We start from the raw sequence: 23,633 nt of genomic DNA on the forward strand, positions 1-23,633 counted from the left end.
TTATTCCTGTATTATGCGTGCGAGAACGAATTTCGGGGTCCACTTTTGCGACCCCATCAATTCGAGCTGTTTGGATGCTAGTTGTGATTTCATTCGTAAAGTGTTCGCCTTTTGCGGACGTTGAAGAAACCGTTTTTTTTTGCATTGGTGATTGGTCACCGTTGTTCCAGAGACGCACAATGTGTATATCGTACACTGAGAACAACACGAAAAACGTATTCATACTCCATCATGTCCAATGTAAACAAGCGTTTGTTTTTTTTTCTTTTCTCGGGAACGGTAAGACATTAGGTTGTTTTCCTTTCAACCAGATGTTTGAAATAGGCTAAGTAAACAATCCAAAAGATAAAATTTTCGGGGATTTCAGGACCTAGTGCCCCTTTAATGTCAGGCATTTTTTTTTTGTCTTTCTCTTTCTCTGTCAGGGATCGGACACATCCTCAGACAGCGGCTTTGGTCAGGAGAAGGACTCGGAGCAGAAACACGAGACGCTCCGGGAGACTCTAAGGAAGTCAGAGACCACCAAGCTGAAAGCAGAGGCCAAACTCAACATGCTGAGGAATGCTGGCAGTAAGTCACACCCATTCTTTACTAAGGGAATAAATGTGTGCTCGAGAGGTATTAATCACTCTGTTTAAGACTGCTTAGAGTCTGGGTGTTCATAATTCCGGCTCGGGTAATTATCAGCACCCAGACTCTAAGCAGTCTTAAACAGAGTGATTAATACCGACCGAGCACATATTTATTCCCATTCATAAATACCTTTTCGGTAAAAACAAATCAAGGAATTGGTTAAAAAAATCCCGATTTTGATCAACAACTTCACTCCAGCTTTTTGAAACATCCCTCTAGCAAAATAATGGAGTGTTCAGCTGGCGAGTAAGATGTAAACAACCCTTTTATGGAAATTGACGCGCCCGTAGCACGTTCTGCGCGATGTCGCACAGAACGCACCTGGGGCGTTGCGTTTTGAATTTAGAACTAAAAAATTCTGACCCACTGGTAGTGTTGCGCATGCCTACGTGAGGATTGTGAACGTTCAACCAATGAAACAGTAAGAGGCACTGGATTTTTAGGAGTCCACATTTTATGTGACACTGGAAAAGTGTTTAAGACCAGCTAGCCATGTCTTTATCATCCGTTTAAGACCGGCCATGTGACGGGCTCTCGGCCAATAAGAATGGCTAAACTGTCTGAGGTATTTATGAATATACCTTATACATATTCCTGATCGAGAGCCGAATTCTCACTGGTCTATGCACCATCACGTGTCAGCCGCTAGTTTTCGGCCAAGTGTATACGTGAGGATTCAGGTTAAATACACATGCGTAGTAAACTATCACACAGGTTACCGGTGTGCTAGTCTACTAAGCATGCGCCATACAAAGCAGTCAGCCAGTTTGGTATTCCAACTGTGCATGTGCACATCAAGATTTGCCGATTTTTCTTCAATTTCATCGTATGCGTGCAAAACCATAGCGGGGTACCAGCAAAAATTGAAGAGATCATCGTGTTCTGAAGTTATAACATTTTGCAAAAGAATATTGGGACAGCAAAGTGTTTTTAGGTGTGTTGTGTGTCAAAACCTTTGTGTGAACGAAAGTTCCATCTCTTTTCGATTGTTCGAAAATTGCACAGAATGCAGATTTGGTTACCACGTCCACCATAGCCTTGTGTGCATTTATCTGCCGCGGTTATCCCGAAAACAATCGTCGAATCTTGCTGTGCACCAGACTATTTTAGAATACCTAACTGGTTTATTGTGGAACTTATGCAAGGGGCCATTGCGCATGAACGCCCTAGCTACATGAAAAGATAGGGCATATGCACAACAACGTTTTGCCGAGATAGCAGTAACTAGGGGGGAAGTGTTATAGTCTAGGGTTTGTATAGGGTATAAGGAGATTGGGGGATGGGGGAGGGGGTTAGCCCTCTGTCACATATCGTGCTGGGTATAAAAAAAAAATTCCACTTTACAGTAGGGACTCACAATCGCAGAAATTAGTACAAATACTTTGGTGAGATAAACTTTTTTTTGAGCTGAAATCTTTTCAGCAGTTGGAGAAAAAAAAGAAGAGATTATTAAATGCAATAGCTAGAAAAAGGCGTAATAAAACCATTCACATGCTAACCACATATTGCCAATAATTAATTGACATTTATTTTACCTTAGTCAACGTTGACCAGTGGGTGGACAGTGCCTACGAGGCCATTGCCAAGGAAGCCGAGATTGAAGCCCAGATGAAGCTACAGCAGGCAGCTGCTAAACAAGTAAGTGTCCATAAAAAAAACCCAAATCCCCTAAAACAACCAACAATAAATGACCGGTGGTGTTGATATTCATTAATAGAGGGAAGCATTTGTTAGCCCTGCATTGGGCGTTTGCCAAACCTCGGCTATTCTGCACCCGCTTTTTGTTTAATAGGAGATTTTAAAGCTGCCATCAGGTTGACCTTGCAATGACATAGAGCGACGGCCACTGATTTTTCAGGATCAAGTTGCGTTTGAGCTACGACCGCCGGGAACATTTCACAGGGGTGTGAAATCTCCGCTATTTAGCGGATTTCCGCTTGTTTGTTCAGCGTGCCACATTTTGTTTTCCGCTTTTTTTCTTCCGATGGTCCAGATTTCCCACCGCTTTTTCCCCCGCGCGTAAGCTTTGATTTTATTTCCGATTATTTTATTTTCCGCCGCCGCCGAACGCACGCGATCCGCTCTCTACAACATACATGTACACGTAGCTCTGAGATGGGATGCGTGCAAGCGAGTATTCAATGTATATGTACATGTACAAATGTACATGTACATTTACGTACGTACGTGTGTACTATACGATGCCATGTGCATGCATTTTCAGCTCGAAGCCGCGTGTGTACACAACGTGTAAACAGCATCCAGGGAACCAACAGTCATGGCGCTGTGATTGGCTGCAGATAAATATGAATATTCACACATGCGCCATGAAGCGCGTTGGGACTCTTTGCGGCCGTTCCTGTGTCTATGCATGTAGTGACACGCGATGATCTCCACAATAACTCGTTGTAAACATCGTCTTGTTGCAAATATAAAGCCTTGAAATAAGACTAGTAAATTGTCGCCGACGTGCCGCGCCGGTAGAGGGCATCATGCGGGGCAAAGTTCATGTGTGCATTTCATTGCATGCACGCATCCTGCTGCGTATTCCGCTGCATGCTGATACGTACATGTACGTACGTTAGTGTGTCGTTTCAAATGTTTCGAACGTATTTTGACATTAATTCCGCGAGATGTCAGTGCAACACAAATGTGTTATTATCCCAAGTGGTTCGGAGTTTCATTCGGACATTGACAAAACCGATCCTCAGGTTACGAATCCGTGGAAATGGATTTGGATGGAACACATGGTTAACTTAATGGGCAGAAATTAGGCGACTCGATCAGAAGCCGGGACACGCGATGACGATGTGTATCAATATTCTGCAGTAAGGAGTTAAAATATGGAAAACGGCGGTTGAATTTCCCAGTTTTCATATACAAGTTGGCCATTTAGGCAGTTTCAAGCCAATATGAAGGAAAAGTTAACTTAAAAACATGCATAAATTACAAAACATTTTCGACCAATAGTTGGCCCAGGCATGCCAGGGGGCTTTAAAATGCACCACAGAGCATCTACATTTCAAAATTTTTCCGGGGCCCTTGGGCGGGCCCCGAACCCCACACCGTAAGGGCTTCGCTCTACGCGCTCGCAGGTTCGGTTATTTACAGGTTCAGCTATTTTCAGCTATTTTTTTTTAACTCCACTCACACCCCTGATTTCAGTCGGCAATTTTTTTTTGCGACCTGAGTGTGACTGCAATGATATAAATTTGTAATCAGTCAGCGCTTAAGAAAATCAACAGTCGCAAGAGTATTAAAATGTTAACTTCTGCGGCCTGACGAAACGTGTTCCCGACAGGCAGGAATCAATCGCAGTTGACCTGTGTGAAGTTACGATGTCTTGCGCGCATCCGGATCATCTAAGTTTATTGCGAATCGTTGACGTGGCGTCGTGGGTGACGTGAGCATGGTTGCGATTATTCTGTGATGGTTGCAATTATTCTGTGTTGAAAATCAGCTCGTTCCACTATAATTGCCACTTTTTCCACAATAAATCCATGACTTCTTAGTGACACCTGAGCATGACTTTCGTGCTTGATGCCGACGGTTCAGTGGCGGTGCAAACAAATCGTAAGCTTTAGGACCCTTATCGTTGGGGTCTCAGCTTCAGTATGGACTCAGCTTCAGAAACGTCAAATTCTAGGCCATAATTAAGAATGTTTATATTTGATTTGGACAAATTGAGTCCGGACTCCCAAAATACCCCCAAAATGTGTCAAAATCATTTCACACAAAATTCAGGCATACAAATTTTCCTGGGATCTGCTGATTTCCACGTTTTTTTTGTACTTCTCATGAGTGCCATTACAAATTGAAAAACACTGTACAAAGTCGTGTGTGCTTTTAGAATTTCCTTTTTTTTTCTCTCATCTAAATTCCCGGTTGCATGCCTGAAAATTTCACAAGATTTGGTTTTAAAAACATTTTCTGCACTGAAGAACTATTTATTGATGAGTTTTTGAATTGACAGTTGATACATGTAAAACATACATGTAAAAGCTCAAATGTAAATCAATTTCAGACGTAATTTTAAAACCCTCAGTTGAATTTACATCGACGTGGCTGTTCTTTAACATTTTTGAACTTGAAATGAGACTGCCTGTATTTTCTTTTTTGATTTCAATTTTTTTTTATCTACAGCATAGTTTTATATTTAATTGACACATTCAAATTAACATCGTATTTACATTTAAATACACTCATAGAGCTTTTCTTTGTATTTACATTTGCCTGTATAGTTGTTTTTACATTGACATTTGAAATCTACTTTTAGTTTTTTTTTACAATTTTAAGACAATGTTGTAGTCACATCCAATACAAGTCCAGCACAAGTCAATCAGTCTATACTCAAGTCATAAGTTTCTTCACATGTTCTTCCTCGTTACTTGCCACTGGACTTGTGAATGGAGCTGTGATTTACTTGTGACCAGATTTGAGATGGACCTGACAGCCTTATATATTATTATACAAATATTGAGTGGATCAGCGTGGAATGGGAGGAATATTATCGCATGGTAAAATCTGGACTTTTCCATTTCACGAGGCGAAGCGGAGTGAACGGGAAAAGTCCAGGTTTTACCGAACAATAATATTCCTCCCATTTCACAATTTAAAGCCGCTCAATATTTGTTTTATATAACTGACATATAGATCCTTGTCATTTGATATATTTGAACTTTTATCTCAATACAAAACTGGAGGAAAACGTATTTCTCTCTTCCAAACCACCCCTTCACGAAAATGTTTGAACCCAACGCTGTAGCACTGGCTCTTTGGAACAATACGCACAACGCTGAACGCGCACATCAGCATGCATTTGCACACAAATACCGCGTCATGATCCTAACTGTTCAATAGTATTTCCCATTCCCCATGGGCGGATAGTACTTTTTGAGCCGCGGCTTGAATGGGAGCAATAATGAATGTCACGTGATGTGAGTTCTACCAATCAAATGACAAGGACCTGTATGTCGGTTATATAATTAAAAATATTTCCAACTACACTGATAATTTTCTTTCAGGCATAACTACCAACATTTACACCACAATCTGTTAGGCACTCTGGCAAAATGAGACAGAGCTGGCAAGAATTCGAAATGAGGGTGTGCTGGTGTTAGGAAAGAGAATAAAATTCTCCTTACAATACTATTTGTTGCACTTCATTCGGATATCCGTTGACAGTTATGGCTGTTTAAATGTTGCAGTTCAGATTGTTTTGTAGCTGTGAAACTGAAAGATGCCAATTGTTTGTTCCATAAAACACTTTTAATCCACAATTTTATGCATTTTATTTTTTAGTAGACATATCAAAGATGACAAATATCAATAAATCTGTAAATCGAAAGAACTAAGTCACCCCCATTATTTTTGTTTTACATTTTTCTCCACTACGGCCTGTGACCAGTTCTGGTTTCAGTTTGCCAGAACACCTCACATACATGTATGTACATGTTTCTCTTTTTACAGTAATGCATTAACCCTAACTCCCTAGGCATTTTTGCTAGGATGCAACCTCAATCCTGCAAAATCCTCCAACGGCCTCCATGTAAAATAACATTTACAGCTTCAATCCTGCGAAATCCTTCATTATTTCTTGAATGTTGTCCTTGGAGGGGTGACCACTGCCTCAATCCTGCAAAATCCTCCGGCAATCACTGTCAATAGGTTGAGGCAGAGCCAGTGACATCCTGGAGCAGGGCGGAGGATTTTAAGTATAATATAGGCCTAAATGTATGCACGGCTGAGCATAAAGAACACAAGGTCCAGCCTAAGACCTTGACACAGTGCATCCTCCAAAATCTGCCACACACTTTTGCCATGTAGCCTCAATCCTGCAAAATCCTCCATTTTGCAAAGAGGATTTTGGAGGATTCAGGAAGGTTAAGGTTAAAGAGTGCTTCCTCAATTGCCATTTTTATGAGCAACGCATCTCACATTGCATTTACACAGAGTGCGCACAGTGAGGAACTGACCGCGAGCCACGCCATGAACAGCTTTGATTCGTTCGACGACACCTTCGAGGCCACGCTGAACGAGGACCCAGACCCTGTCCAGCCCTCACGGGTTCAGGAGACCTGCATCAGGGCAGCAGCCTTGTACGATTATCAAGTAAGTGCGATTCCCGTTTTTGTCTGCCCTTGCTTTTAAAATCCTTTCCAATATATATATTTATGAGTTCTCCGGAGAGCTCAGCTCCAGTAGTATTACTAATGACTCTAACATGTACGTCAATAGTAGGTCTACTATTAATGATTCTACTTGCTGCAGTGGCAAGGGGAACACATTCGCATTGAAAATAATGTGCATATCCACGACGTACACCTTTGAAGTGTGCGTAAGTGATGAGTCCAACGCATTGAGCTTTCGCAAGTGGTAAAGACGCGTCGTCTTTCGTGTGACGTCCTTAAAAGTCAGCGACAGCTTGAAGCTATCAAGCTTCGCAGTGCTTGCCGGAGCTCCTTGTTCCTCCAGTAATAGATGACCACATTTAGCCAGTTGTTGGTGTAGTAGATGGTCGCCCCAAAGGTGTACATTGGATGCTGAGTGTTGAAAAGGTCTTTGGCAAGAAAGATATTCAACAGGACAGGTGCCGTCCAACTGACACATACAGCTGCGGTAATGATGAGAACAGTAGTCACAGACTTGGTGCTGATCCGCTGCGGTGCATTCTGGCCCTGGCGGCATTCTCCCACGGGATTCTGGGCTGCGATGCGCCGGGCCTGATCCCGGGCTATTTTGAGAATGCGCAAGTACAGCACTAGAATTACCAGAAGGGGAATCGAAAAACTGAGAATGCGCACTGTGACACACGAATTGCAGTGGACTGTCAGACATGAGTCATCACTCTCCACCTGTCCCTCAGTCTGGGTTTTAACGATGTACAATACGACGTTTATTGCAGTGGACCAGCCCAAGACCAGCGCAACCAGGATCTTGGCACGTTTGGTCGTCATCAGCATGGCGTAGCGCAGCGAGTAGACAATGGCAACGTAGCGGTCAATTGTCAATAGGACCAGGGAGTTGACATTGAAGGCCACGCAAACGGGACCCAGGGTACGAGAGAGGTTGCACAGAAATTCCCCGAGTACCCACACTCCGGATAGACTCTCGGTCAGCAACCCCACGGCAATAAACCCAGTGCAGATATCGGAGATGGTCAGCGAGGCCATGAGAATCTTGGTGGTCTGCTGGATGCCGTCAGCCCGACGAAGCACAACCAGGCTGAGAGGGTTGAGAATGAGTATCAGAAGAGTCGTCAGAGTCAGGAGCACATTGACAACAATTTGAAGCAGCTGTTGGTCATCCGTCGTTGCGTAGCTGCCATTGCTGTAGTCCGTTCCAGATGTGCTGTTTCCTGTTGCATTCATTCTGTTGCTGCTGATTTCATTAACACTTGGTTGTGCTCTTCACCAACGGTACTAATAAAGCACTGTAAACTCAGTGTTGATAAGATTTTTGTCATAACCTGTAGAGTTCATTCTAATGCTGTTGATGTCTATAACAGTGTGTTTTGCTCTTTACAACACAACACAATGCTCAAGCCGGCTCTGGCAGGACTCGAACCCACAACCTATTGCCTACTAGTGCAGACGGTTTTTATCTGGGCGAAAGTGCCAAACTTGTGGTGCACAAACTGTGGACCCTCTCTGTTCAGTTATGTACAGTGTGGTTGAGTATGTGTGCGTGCGTGAGTCAGCATCATCTGATTTTAGCCGTGTCTGAATTTCTTGACTATGGCTGGCAATAACACTAGTGTCTATGAGATGCGGCTTAAAGCCGCTACCATTGGCACATGTGTAATTACAAGCCTTAACCAAGATATGTGTCGATTCCTTATACATGTACGTGTTTATGTATCTGTGATGGACATTTGACAAGGATCTCATAAGTTACCAGCGTGGTTTTGACAGGCGATCTGTTTGACCAAGTCTTAGGATAAACAACTGCCCTAAATTGATCTTTATTGCTTTTTTCTTTTATTTTCTGTGTTTGATTGGCAACTTGATTGCATCGTCAAAGCCCAATGCTCAGTAACATTTTTTGCACAGTTTTCCAATACCCATCAGTAATGTTCTTTTCTCCTTAGTATTCATAAAACTTTTAAGCAGAATGACATGTACAATTACTTGTAATGGCTTTTTTTCCTTCAGCATCCACATGTGTATTGTCTCTTTAGTTGCATTGCATAGCCTGTACATGTATGCTTGTACAATAAAAGGCTGAGTCAATTCGGGCGATTCACAATACATTTGTACATACAAGAGTTTGCCATGGAGAGTCCATTGTTTAAGTTTACGGTCGACAAAACATGGCCCGTTTGAATGAGTGTCACTAGACAACTTAAGCTAATTTGTTATAGATTGGGGCATATTGTTCTGCCGCCTAACTAAAAACATCATATTGATAAAAAGAAAAAAAAGGGCAAACATATACTCGAATCATGTGCTTACGAAACTACTGACCGGAAAACGAACAATTTCAAGTGTACCGCGCTGCAAATTTGTCAACCATTTCCCACGTCATCATCATCAGTCGACTGCACAGCAGAGGGACACAAGTTTTCCCCATTCATCTCTGTTTTGTGCGAGTCTCCGGATCTCTAGCGGGGAGAGCAGAAAAATCCTGTGACAATAGTCTAGTGATGTACTCTGGGTAGAGCAGACGCTGACGACCTTGTCTGCGTCGGCCATGAGATGGGGAGTATACAGGGTGTTTCAATAAAAAGGAAACCCAACTTTGAAAAACCAGTATGGACAGACTAAATGTTTACTGGCTATAAAACTGTTATCAACTGAAAGCGCAATCTCTATGCTTTTCAATGATACCTTGTTTGCAAAATTGCAGTTGGTTCACTTTCATGTCCAACACAATAGGCATGGTGTGCATGAGAATAAGTATTCAAGAAGAAGACACGAGTGCATAAAAATAAACCAAAAAACAAGTCGTGGGTTGGTTTCAAAACTGGATTTTATTGTTTGTCATGAATTTCTCGTTTTGACCGAGCCACGTTCAAAACAATGTGCCATTTTCCTGAGAATTAACATTCAAGCCATTTCACAGACATTTTCGTAACAATAGGCACACTGTGCCCAGTGGGTTTTTTTATGAAAGTGAACCAACTGCATTTTTGCCTCCAGTTTTCAAGATAATGATGCTCATTGATTCATGACTCAAAAAACCTAAACATAGTATCATGGAAAAGCATAGAGATTACGCTTTCAGATGATACCAGTTTTATAGCCAGTAAACATATCGTCTGTCCATACTCATTCTTTAAAGTTGGGTTTCCTTTTTTTTGAAACACCCTGTAGAGCATAGATGTTAACTGGCTCGTTTATAGGCTTCTGAAGGATGTGACCAACCCATGAATTTGAATGGTGTGTATTAATGGTTGTTGCTGGCTGATATTGTAAAGCATGGTATTAGTAGCCTTGACAAGACGTTTTATGCCGAGTATGATCCAGAGGCAGTTTGAAAGATAGCTGTTAAGATATGTGACAAGGGACTTGGTGATGAGCCATGTCTCGCAGCCGTATAACAGGATGGGTAGGCAGGCTGTCTTCAAGATGTTCAGTTTTAGCTCTTGGGCCACAGTGGAGGACTTCCGTATCCTTCCTAGTTTCCAGAATGCATGCATTTAAGAGATCTTCGCCGCCGTATGCCACTCCCCGATGACGCCATCATCGAACCCAGGTATTTAAAGTTTGATGAATGTGTGATGACTTCTCCATTGAGGGTTAGATTTAAGTTTGTACATGGTTGAGTAGTCATCAATTCGGTTTTCCCAGAATGTATCTTAAGCCCGACTGATCTGGCAGCTTCAGAGACATCTTGTAATCTCGCACCATCCAGGGTTGACTCACAGAGTACAATGTCTCTGCAAATTCCAAGTCGCTCAGTATCTTGGTTGGCACTCCTCTAGATCTCCTAGGATGTGTCATGAGACCTGAGTCTTTGATGGGTAGAGTCAGCACGTAGTCCATTACAATGACGAAGAGAAAAGGTGCTAAGACATCCCCCTGAAGAATTCCTGTGACTGTTTCAAATTCTTTGGTCAGTTTTCCATCAATAAAAATTGCACTTATGATAGAATTTGAATGGCCTTCACGGTGTCGTCTGGTACACCGTAGTGACGAAGGAAGGCAAACATGAGACTCCTGTCCATCGAGGCCTTTCAGAAGTCTACATAGGTTGTGTGCAGGGGTAGTTGCTGAATTGCTGCACCCTCCATGACTCTTCTCAGGATGTGGATTTGCTCAACGCAGCCACGGCCTCTACGAAACCCTGCCTTGTTGTTTCTTAGGTAGGGATCAATGATAGGTCTTATCCTGTCAAGCAGCACTCTGTTATAGACCTTTGTGGCAATTGACATTAAGGTGATGCCTTAATGGTGCTTATCTACTGCCTGTCAGTATCTCTTGCTGTTAATTTGTCACACTGTTTTGTCTGAAATCCAAGTTAATCCGATTAGTACCTGTACCTAGTGAGTTAACCAGTGAGTAAACTAAATCTGATTTGAGTTAACCAGTGCTTTGTGTACCCACACTCAAAGCTCTGTGTGAGTGGTCACAATGCGGTATCTACTGTGCATGCATGGAATCCGTGAATGTCAGCGACAGCTTGAAGCTATCAAGCTTCGCAGTGCTTGCCGGAGCTCCTTGTTTCTCCAGTAATAGATGACCGCATTCAGCCAGCTGTTGGTGTAGTAGACGGTACCCAAGATGGTGTGGATTGGAAGCTCTATGCTCCCAGAGGTACTGGCAAGAAAGATAATCGAGAGGACAGGTGCCATCCAACTGATGCAAACAGCTGCAGTTATGATGAGCACAGTAGTTGCTGACTTGGTGCTGATCCGCTGCGGCGGGTTCTGGCCCTGGTGGCGTCCTCCCACGTCATTCTGAGCTGCGATGCGACGGGCGTGACCCCGCGCCACTTTGAGAATGTGTAAATACAGTGCTAGAACTACTAAAAGTGAAATTGCAGGATTGAGAATGTATACGACATAACATGCGGTGCACAGGATCACCATACAGTTGTTGTTCTTCACTTGCTCCTCAATGTGTGTGTTGATGACGAACAACACAACGTTTATTGCAGTGGCCAAGCCCCAGACCAGCGCGACGAGGATCTTGGCCCGTGTTGTTGTCATCAGCATGGCATAGCGCAGTGAGCGGACAATGGCGACGTACCGATCAATTGTCAACAGGACCAGGGAGTGGACATTGACAGTCACAAAAAGTGGGCTCAGGATCATGAAAAGTTTGCAGGGGATTTCCCCGAGTACCCAACGACCAGAAAGACCTTCGGTCAACTGCACTGCCGAAACAACCCCGATGCAGATATCAGAGATGGTTAGCGAGGCCATGAGAATCTTGGTGGCCTGCTGGATGCCACTGGCCCGACGAAGCACTACCAGGCTCAGAGGGTTGAGAACAAGAATAAAAAGAGTCGTCAGAGTCAGGAGCACATTGGCAACCACTTGAAATGGCTCTGGGTCATCTGTTGCTGCGTAGCTGCCATTACTGTGGTCCGTTCCGGATGTGCTGTTTCCTGTTGTATTCATGCTGTTGCTGCTGATTTCATTAACATTCAGTTTTCCCCTTTACCGAAGCAAGTAAATACAGTGCCGTAAAATCAGTGCTTTTGATGTTTTGAGTCCTGTGTGGCATTCGTTCTTATGCTGCTTGTGTCTGTGACAATGGGTTTTATTTTCTACAACCCAACTTTACACTCAGTGTTGTATGGGATCTTGCAAGAGAAAACAAATCAGACGTCTGAAGGACTAGCCCACCCGCTGATTTTTCACTTCACGATGGAGTTGTGGTGTACGAACTGTGGGCCCGCTCTACTCGGTTCTACAGTGTGGTTGAGTGTGTGTATCGAGTCAGCATCACCAGACTTAAATTAGCTCTGTCTAAATTTATAAATGGCAATATACAAGTTTCTGTGATTGACCTGTGACAAGCCTCTCATAAGGCACCAGTATGGTTTTGGTGGGCGTACTGTTTGACCATGTCATAAGATAAACAACTGCCCTAAATTGATCTTTATTGCTTTTTGATTCATCGTCTGTGTTTGATTGGCAACTTGATTGCACCGTCAAAGCCCATTGCTCAGTAGCATATTCTGCGCTGTTTTCCAATGCCCCATCAGTAATCTTCATTTCTTCTAAGCACTCATAAAACTGAGTAAGCAGATTGATGTACAATTACTTGTAATGGCTTTTTCTCAGCATCCACATGTGGATTGACACTTCATTTGCATTGTGTAGCCTGTATGTTTATACAATGAAAGGCTGAGTCAATTACAGGTCCATTACATGTCCATTATATTGGTTCATCACTGTATAGAATATTGTGCTTATCTACTGCCTGTCAGTATCACATGCTATTAACATGGTATACTGTTTTGTCTGAAATTCAAGTTAATCCGATTAGTACCTGGACCTAGTGAGTTAACTAAGTGTGATTTGAATTAATAAACAGTGCTTTGTGTACCAATGCCTTCGTGCACGGAATCCGTAAACTTCAGAGACAGCTTGAAGCTATCAAGCTTCACAGTGCTTGCTGGAGCTCCTTATTCCAGTAATAGATGACCGCATTCAGCCAGCTGTTGGTGTAGTACTGACGGTCACCAAGATGGTGTGGATTGGATGCTCTATGCTCACAGAGCCATTGACAAGAAAGATAATCAAGAGGACTGGTGCCATCCAACTGATGCACACAGCTGCAGTTATGATGAGCACAGTAGTTGCAGACTTGGTGCTGATTCGCTGCGGCAGGTCCTGGCCTTGGTGGCATTCTCCCACATGAATCTGAGCTGCGATGCGCTGGGCCTGCCCCCGCACCGCTATGAGAATGTGTAACTACAGCACTAGAACTACTAAAACTGAAAATGCAAAAATGAGACTGTATACGACGTAACATGCGTTGCACTGGTTTTTGCTCTCCACTTGCTCGTCAGTGTGTGTTTTGATGACGTGCAACACGTAAATGTCAGCGACAGCTTGAAGTTATCAAGCTTCGCAGTGCTTGCCGGAGCTCCTTGTTCCTCCAGTAATAGATGACCACATTCAGCCAGCTGTTGGTGAAGTAGATGGTCAACTCCAAAATGAACAATGGATGCTGATTGCTCAAAGAGCCTATGTAGCGATAGATATTCAAGAGAAACGGTGCTGCCCAACTGACGCATACAGCTGCGGTAATGATGAGAACGGTAGTCGCAGACTTGGTGCTGATCCGCTGCGGTGCATTCTGGCCCTGGTGGTGTTCTCCCACGCGATTCTGAGCTGCAATGCGCCGGGCCTGACCCCGCGCCACTTTGAGAATGCGCAAGTACAGCACTAGAATTACACAAAGGGGAATAACAAAATTGAGACTGTTTAGGATGTAACAGGCGGCACACTGAACCGCCAGACAAAAGTTATCGCTGTCCACTCGCCTCTCAGTGTGTGTTCTGATGACGAACAACACAACGTTTATTGCAGTGGCCCAGCCCCAGACCAATGCGACGAGGATCTTGGCCCGTTTGGTCGTCATCAGCATGGCATAGTGCAGCGAGCGGACAATGGCGACGTAGCGATCTATTGTCAACAGGACCAGGGAGTGGATATTGACGCTCACAAAAACTGAGCTTATGATAATGAAAAGACTGCAGGGAAATTCCCCGAGTACCCAACGGCCGGAGAGACTCTCGATTAACTGTACTGTCGAAACAACCCCTATGCAGATATCAGAGATGGTCAGCGAGGCCATGAGAATCTTGGTGGTGTGCTGGATGCCGCCGGCCCGACAAAGCACAACCAGGCTGAGAGGGTTGAGAACGAGAATCAGAAGAGTCGTCAGAGTCAGGAGCACATTGACAACAGTTTGAAACGGCTCTTGGTCAACCATCGTTGCGTAGCTGCCATTGCTGTGGTCCGTTCCAGATGTGCTGTTTCCTGTTGCATTCATTCTGTTGCTGCTGATTTCATTAACACTTGGTTGTGCTCTTCACCAACGGTACTAATAAAGCACTGTAAACTCAGTGTTGATAAGATTTTTGTCATAACCTGTAGAGTTCATTCTAATGCTGTTGATGTCTATAACAGTGTGTTTTGCTCTTTACAACACAACACAATGCTCAAGCCGGCTCTGGCAGGACTCGAACCCACAACCTATTGCCTACTAGTGCAGACGGTTTTTATCTGGGCGAAAGTGCCAAACTTGTGGTGCACAAACTGTGGACCCTCTCTGTTCAGTTATGTACAGTGTGGTTGAGTAAGTGTGCATGTGTGAGTCAGTATCATCTGATTTTAGCCGTGTCTGAATTTCTTGACTATGGCTGGCAATAACACAAGTGTCTATGAGATGTGGCTTAAAGCCGCTACCATTGGCACATGTGTAATTACAAGCCTTAACCAAGAAATGTGTCAATTCCTTATACATGTACGTGTACATGTATCTGTGATGGACATGTGACAAGGATCTCATAAGTTACCAGCGTGCTTTTGACAGGTGATCTGTTTGACCAAGTCTTGGGATAAACAACTGCCCTAAATTGATCTTTATTGCTTTTTCGTTCATCGTCTGTGTTTGATTGGCAACTTGATTGCACCGTCAAAGCCCAATGCTCAGTAGCATTTTCTGCACAGTTTTCCAATACCCATCAGTAATTTTCTTTTCTCCTTAGCATTCATTAAACTTTTAAGCAGAATGCCATGTACCATTACTTGTAATGGCTTTTTTCCCTTCAGCATCCACATGTGGATTGTCTCTTCAGTTGCATTGCGTAGCCTGTACATGTATGCTTGTACAATAAAAGGCTGAGTCAATTCGGGTGATTCACAATGCATTGCGCCACCAAGAGTTTGCCATGGAGAGTCCATTGTTTAAGTTTATGGTTGACAAAACAGGGCCCATTTGGATGAGTGTCACTAGACAACTTAAGCTAATTTGTTATAGATTGGGGCATATTGTTCTGCCGCCTAACTAAAAACATCATATTGATAAAAAGAAAAGAAAAGGGCAAACATATACTCAAATTATACGCTTACAAAACTACTGACCAGAAAACGAACAATTTCAAGTGTCCCGCGCTGCAAATTTTGTCGACCATTTCCCACGTCATGATCATCAGTCGACTGCACAGCAGAGGGACACACAAGTTTTCCCCATACATCTCTGTTTTGTGCGAGTCTGTAGCGGGGAGAGCAGAAAATCCTGTGAGTCTAGCGATGTACTCTTGGTAGAGTAGACGCTGACGACCTTGTCTGCGTCGGCCATGAGATGGGGGAGTATAGACATGATAGAGCATAGATGTTAACTGGCTCGTTTATAGGCTTCCGAAGGATGTGACCAACCCATGAATTTGAATGGTGTGTATTAATGGTTGTTGCTGGCTGATGTTGTACAGCATGGTATTAGTAACCTTGACAAGACGTTTTATGCCGAGTATGATCTAGAGGCAGTTTGTAAGATAGCTGTTAAGATATGTGGCAAGGGACTTGGTGATGACCCATGTCTCGCAGCTGTGTATAACAGGATGGGTAGGCAGGCTGTCTTGAAGATGTTCAGTTTTAGCTCTTGGGCCACAGTGGAGGACTTCCGTATCCTTCCTAGTTTCCAGAATGCATGCATGCAAGAGATCTTCGCCGCAGTATGTCTCTCCCCGATGATGCCATCATCGAAACCCAGGTATTTAAAGTCTGATGAATGTGTGATGACTTCTCCATTGAGGGTTAGATTTAAGTTTGTACAAGGTTGAGTAGTCATCAATTCGGTTTTCCCAGAATGTATCTTAAGCCCGACTGATCTGACAGCTTCAGAGACACCTTGTAATTGCAATCTCGCACCATCCAGGGTTGACTCACAGAGTACAATGTCATCTGCAAATTCCAAGTCGTATATTCTATTCCATGTATATTGGCTGATCACTGTACAGAATTATTGTGCTTATCTACTGCCTGTCAGTATCTCTTGCTGTTAATTTGTCATACTGTTTTGTCTGAAATCCTAGTTTATCCAATTAGTACCTCTTCCTACCGGAAGTGAGTTAACCAGTGAGTTATGTATCCACACTTACCGGTAAAGCTCTGTGTGAGTGGTCACAATGCGGTATCTACTGTGCATGCATGGAATCCATAAATGTCAGCGACAGCTTGAAGCTATCAAGCTTCGCAGTGCTTGCCGGAGCTCCTTGTTTCTCCAGTAATAGATGACCACATTCAGCCAGCTGTTGGTGTAGTAGATGGTCACCAAGATGGTGTGGATTGGATGCTCTATGCTCACAGAGTCATTGGCAAAAAAGATAATCAAGAGGACTGGTGCCGTCCAACTGATGCATACAGCTGCAGTTATGATGAGCACGGTAGTCGCAGACTTGGTGCTGATCCGCTGCGGCGGGTTCTGGCCCTGGTGGCGTCCTCCCACGTCATTCTGAGCTGCGATGCGACGGGCGTGACCTCGCGCCACTTTGAGAATGTGTAAATACAGCACTAGAACTACTAAAAGTGAAATTGCAGGATTGAGACTGTATAGGACATAACATGCGTTGCACAGGATCACCATACAGTGTTTGTTCTCCACTTGCTCCTCAATGTGTGCGTTGATGACGAACAACACAACATTTATTGCAGTGGCCCAGCCCCAGACCAGCGCGACGAGGATCTTGGCCCGTGTTGTTGTCATCAGCGTGGCATAGCGCAGTGAGCAGACAATGGCGACGTAGCGATCAATTGTCAACAGGACCAGGGAGTGGACATTGACAGTCACAAAAAGTGGGCTCAGGATCATGAAAAGACTGCAGGGGATTTCCCCGAGTACCCAACGCCCAGAAAGACTCAAGGTCAACTGCGCTGCCGAAACAACCCCGGTGCCGATATCAGAGATGGTTAGCGAGGCCATGAGAATCTTGGTGGTCTGCTGGATGCCACCGGCCCGACGAAGCACTACCAGGCTGAGAGGGTTGAGAACAAGAATAAAAAGAGTCGTCAGAGTCAGGAGCACATTGGCAACCACTTGAAACGGCTCTGGGCCATCTGTTGTTGCGTAGCTGCCATTGCTGTGGTCCGTTCCAGATGTGCTGTTTCCTGTTGTATTCATGCTGTTGCTGCTGATTTCATTAACATTCACTTTTCCCCTTTACCGAAGCAAGTAAATACAGTGCCGTAAGGTCAGTGCTTTTGATGTTTCAAGTCCTGTGTGGCATTCGTTCTTATGCTGCTTGTGTCCGTGACAATGGGTTTTGTTTTCTACAACCCAACTTTACACTCAGTGTTGTATGGGATCTTGCAAGAGAAAACAAATCAGACGTCTGAAGGACTAGCCCACCCGCTGATTTTTCACTTCACGATGGAGTTGTGGTGTACGAACTGTGGGCCCGCTCTACTCGGTTCTACAGTGTGGTTGAGTGTGTGTATCGAGTCAGCATCACCAGACTTAAATTAGCTCTGTCTCAATTTATAAATGGCAATATACAAGTTTCTGTGATTGACCTGTGACAAGCCTCTCATAAGACACCAGTATGGTTTTGGTGGGCGTACTGTTTGACCATGTCATAAGATAAACAACTGCCCTAAATGGATCTTTATTGCTTTTTCGCTCATCATCTGTGTTTGATTGCCAACTTGATTGCACCGTCAACGCCCAATGCTCAGTAGCATATTCTGCGCTGTTTTCCAATGCCCCATCAGTAATCTTCATTTCTTCTGAGCACTCATAAAACTGAGTAAGCAGATTGACATGTACAATTACTTGTAATGGCTTTTTCCCTTCAACATCCACATGTGGATTGACACTTCAGTTGCATTGTGTTGCCTGTATGTTTATACAATGAAAGGCTGAGTCAATTACAGGTCCATTACATGTATATTGGTTCATCACTTTATAGAATATTGTGCTTATCTACTGCCTGTCAGTATCACATACTATTAACGTGGTATACTGTTTTGTCTGAAATTCAAGTTTATCCGATTAGTACCTGTACCTAGTGAGTTAGTGAGTTAACTAAGTTTGATTTGAGTTACATGTAATAAACAGTGCTTTGTGTACCAATGCGTTTGTGCATGGAATCCGTAAACTTTAGCGACAGCTTGAAGCTATAAAGTTTCGCAGTGCTTGCCAGAGCTCCTTGTTCCTCCAGTAATAGATGACCGCATTCAGCCAGTTGGTGAAGTAGACAGTCACTAAGACGGTGTGGATGGGATACTCTGTGCTCACAGAGCCATTGACAAGAAAGATAATCAAGAGGACCGGTGCCATCCAACTGATGCGTACAGCTGCAGTCATGATGAGCACAGTAGTTGCAGACTTGGTGCTGATCTGCTGCGACAGGTCCTGGCCTTGGTGGCATTCTCCCACATGCTTCTGAGCTGCAATGTGCCAGGCCTGCCCCTGCACCACTTTGAGAATGTGTAACTACAGCACTAGAACTACTTAAACTGAAATTGCAGAATTGAGACTGTATACGACGTAACATGTGTTGCACTGGATCACCAGACACAAGTTATTGCTCTCCACTCGCTCGTCAGTGTGTGTTTTGATGACGTGCACCACGTAAATGTCAGCGACAGCTTGAAGTTATCAAGCTTTGCAGTGCTTGCCGGAGCTCCTTGTTCCTCCAGTAATAGATGACCACATTCAGCCAGCTGTTGGTGAAGTAGATAGTCATCCCCAAAATGAACAATGGATGCTGATCGCTCAAAAAGCCTTCGTAGCGATAGATATTCAAGAGAAACGGTGCTGCCCAACTGACGCATACAGCTGCGGTAATGATGAGAACGGTAGTCGCAGACTTGGTGCTGATCTGCTGCGGCGCATTCTGGCCCTGGTGGCGTTCTCCCACGCGATTCTGAGCTGCAATGCGCCGGGCCTGACCCCGCGCCACTTTGAGAATGCGCAAGTACAGCACTAGAATTACACAAAGGGGAATCAAAAAATTGAGACTGTTTAGTATGTAACAGGCGGCACACTGAACCGCCAGACAAAAGTTATCGCTGTCCACTCGCCTCTCAGTGTGTGTTCTGATGACGAACAACACAACGTTTATTGCAGTGGCCCAGCCCCAGACCAACGCGACGAGGATCTTGGCCCGTTTGGTCGTCATCAGCATGGCATAGTGCAGCGAGCGGACAATGGCGATGTAGCGATCTATTGTCAACAGGACCAGGGAGTGGATATTGACGCTCACAAAAACTGAGCTCATGATAATGAAAAGACTGCAGGCAAATTCTCCGAGTACCCTACGGCCGGAGAGACTCTCGATTAACTGTACTGCCGAAACAACCCCTATGCAGATATCAGAGATGGTCAGCGAGGCCATGAGAATCTTGGTGGTCTGCTGGATGCCGCCGGCCCGACGAAGCACAACCAGGCTGAGAGGGTTGAGAACGAGAATCAGAAGAGTCGTCAGAGTCAGGAGCACATTGACAACAATTTGAAATGGCTCTTGGTCATCCATCGTTGCGTGGCTGCCATTGCTGTGGTCCGTTCCAGATGTGCTGTTTCGTGTTGCATTCATTCTGTTGCTGGTGATATTAACACTCAGTTTTGGCCTTCACTGACGTAATTTACTAAAGCACCAAAAGCTCACTGCTTTTCGATGTTTCCAGATGTGGCATTCGTTCTAATGTTGCTGATGTCTGTGACAATGGGCTTTGCTCTTTACAACACAACTGTAAACTCAGTGCTGTGTGAGAACAGATGTCTTAAGGACTAGACCACCCGCTGATTTTTCACTTGCCGATGGAGTTGTGGTGTATGAACCGTGGACCTCCTCTGCTCAATTCTACAGTGTGGTTGAGTATGTGTGTCAAGGCAGCATCATCTGATTTTAGCCGTGTCTGAATTTCTTGACTATGGCTAACTGTAACACAAGTGTCTATGAGATGTCATTTAAGCAGCTACCATTGGCGTATGTGTAGTTAAAAGCCATAGCCAAGAAATTAATAAATGGACGTATGCATGTATCTGTGATGAACTGGTGACAAGGCTTCAATACCAGCATGGTATTGACGGGCGTACTGTTTGACCAAGTCCTAAGATAAACAACTGCCCTAAATTGATCTTTATTGCTTTTTTCGTTCATCATCTGTGTTTGATTGGCAACTTGATTGCACCGTCAAAGCCCAATGCTCAGTAGCATATTCTGCGCTGTTTTCCAATGCCCCATCAGTAATCTTCATTTCTTCTGAACCCTCATAAAACTGAGTAAGCAGATTGACATGTACAATTACTTGTAATGGCTTTTTATGCCCCGCGGCGAAGCCGAAGGGGCATACTGTTTCCGCCTTGTCCTTCCGTGGGTGGGTGTGTGGGTGGGTGTGTGGGTGGGTGGGTGGGTGTGTGTGTGTGTCCGGACAAATCTTGTCAACGCGATAACTTGAGAAATACTTAACATATGAACTTCAAATCTGGTTTGTGGATTGTTCTTGGTAATCCTAAGAAGCCTTTTGCATTTGGGGCCAAAAGGCCAAAGGTCAAGTTCACAGTGGCTAAAACAATAGAAATCTTGTCAGCGCGATAACTTGAGAAATAATTAACATATGAACTTCAAATTTGGTTTGTGGATTGTTCTTGGTAATCCTAAGAAGCCTTTTGCATTTGGGGCCAAAAGGCCAAAGGTCAAGTTCACAGTGGCTAAAACAATAGAAATCTTGTCAGCGCGATAAATTGAAAAATAATTAACATATGAACTTCAAATTTGGTTTGTGGATTGTTCTTGGTAATCCTAAGAAGCCTTTTGCATTTGGGGCCAAAAGGCCAAAGGTCAAGTTCACAGTGGCTAAAACAATAGAAATCTTGTCAGCGCGATAACTTGAGAAATACTTAACATATGAACTTCAAATTTGGTTTGTGGATTGTTCTTGGTAATCCTAAGAAGTCTTTTGCATTTGGGGCCAAAAGGCCAAAGGTCAAGTTCACAGTGGCTAAAACAAAAGAAATCTTGTCAGCGCGATAACTTGAGAAATAATTAACATATGAACTTCAAATTTGGTTTGTGGATTGTTCTTGGTAATCCTAAGCAGCCTTTTGCATTTGGGGCCAAAAGGCCAAAGGTCAAGTTCACAGTGGCTAAAACAATAGAAATCTTGTCAGCGCGATAACTTGAGAAATACTTTACATGTGAACTTCAAATTTGGTTTGTGGATTGTTCTTGGCAATCCTAAGAAGCCTATTGCATTTGGGGCCAAAAGGTCAAGGGTCAAGTTCACAGTGGCTAAAACAATAGAAATCTTGTCAGCGCGATAACTTGAGAAATACTTAACATATGAACTTCAAATTTGGTTTGTGGATTGTTCTTGGTAATCCTAAGAAGCCTATTGAATTTGGGGCCAAAAGGTCAAGGGTCAAGTTCACAGTGGCTAAAACAATAGAAATCATGTATTTATTCCGAGATTATAGGGATTAGGGATTAATTCATATAAAACCCACAAAAGACACTAATGCTGTCAATGAATGTTCCATGTGACCAAGGTACATGTAAGTTGATGTTAAAAGAGTGGTGTTATGTCATGGGAACTGTCACCGTTGCGGGGCATTTGTGTTTGTAAAACACACCTGACTTGTTTCCTTCAGCATCCACATGTGGATTGACACTTCAGTTGCATTATTGCGTAGCCTGTATGTTTATACAATGAAAGGCTGAGTCAATTTAAGGTCCATTACATGTGTATTGGTTCATCACTGTACATGATATTGTGCCTATTTACTGCCTGTCAGTATCTCATGCTATTAACGTTAACTTGTCATGCTGTTTTGTCTGAAATTCAAGTTTATCTGATAAGCAGCTGTACCACTCTAAACTAGTGAGCTAACTATTGAGTTAACTAAGTTAGATGTGAGTTAACCAGTGCTTTGCTTACTCTCACTTAAGGCTCTTGTGAGTGGTCACAATGCGCTGTCTACTGTTACGGAACCCATCAATGTCAGCGACAGCTTGAAGCTATCAAGCTTCGCAGTGCTTGCCAGAGCTCCTTGTTCCTCCAGTAATAGATGACCACATTCAGCCAGCTGTTGGTGAAGTAGATGGTCACCCCAAAAGTGTACACTGGATGCCGAGTGTCGAAAACGCCTTTGTAGAGATAGATATTCAGGAGGATCGGTGCTGCCCAACTGACGCATACAGCTGCAGTAATGATGAGAACGGTAGTTGCGGACTTGGTGCTGATCCGCTCCGGTGCATTCTGGCCCTGGTGGCGTCCTCCAACGTGATTTTGAGCCGCGATGCGTCGGGCATGACCCCGCGCCACTTTGAGAATGTGCAAGTACAGTACTAGGACTACTAAGCAAGAAATCACAAAACCGAGATTGTACACGAGGTAACATGTGGTGCACTGGACAGCCAGACACAAGTTATCGCCTTCCAGTTGTTCCTTCATCTGTGTTTTGATGACAAGCAGAACAAGGTTTTGGGCAGTGGCCCAGCTCCAGACCAGTGCCACGAAAATCTTGGCCCGTTTGGTCGTCATCAGCGTGGTGTAACGCAACGAACGGACGATGGCGATGTAGCGGTCAATCGTCAACAGGACCAGGGACTGGGCATTGACGCTCATAAAAATTGGGCTCAGGATCATGAAAAGGCTGCAGGGAAATTCCCCGAGCACCCACTTGCCGGAGAGACTCGCACTCAGCTGTGCCGCCAAGACGACCCCAGAGCAGGTATCAGAGACAGTCATCGAGGCCATGAGAATCTTGGTGGTCTGCTGGATGCCGCCAGCCCGACGAAGCACAACCAGGCTCAGAGGGTTGAGAACAAGAATCAGAAGAGTTGTCAGAGTCTGGAAAACATTGACGACTATTTGAAACGGCTGGTAGTCATCCGTTGCAGATGTATCGTTACCTGTCGTGTTCATCCTGAAGAGCCTAACAGTTTTTGCTCTTCACCGACAAAACTCGATAAAGCACCACAAACTCAGTGCTTTCAGGTGTTTCTAATTGTTTCATAACCTGTTGTATTCATTCTTATGCTGCTGATGTCTGTAACATTGGGAATTTGCTCTTCACCAAACCAAACTTAAA

The 23,633-nt window shown here is 44.1% G+C and overlaps 1 protein-coding gene across 5 annotated transcripts in view; it reads left to right on the top strand.

Moving 5' to 3' along the window:
* LOC119733780 (F-BAR and double SH3 domains protein 2-like) overlaps positions 1 to 23,633 on the top strand; it is a 105,216-nt gene that overhangs the window by 49,826 nt on the left and 31,757 nt on the right. For all 5 annotated transcript variants that reach the window (XM_038207142.1, XM_038207144.1, XM_038207143.1 and 2 more), the window contains exons 11-13: positions 426 to 570; positions 2,174 to 2,271; positions 6,586 to 6,744. In XM_038207142.1, the coding sequence (XP_038063070.1) occupies positions 426 to 570; positions 2,174 to 2,271; positions 6,586 to 6,744 (402 nt within the window). The remainder of the gene's footprint in view (positions 1 to 425; positions 571 to 2,173; positions 2,272 to 6,585; positions 6,745 to 23,633) is intronic.

This window comes from Patiria miniata, unplaced genomic scaffold (assembly GCF_015706575.1).
Source record: "Patiria miniata isolate m_02_andy unplaced genomic scaffold, ASM1570657v1 HiC_scaffold_26, whole genome shotgun sequence".
NCBI classification, from domain to species: domain Eukaryota; kingdom Metazoa; phylum Echinodermata; class Asteroidea; order Valvatida; family Asterinidae; genus Patiria; species Patiria miniata.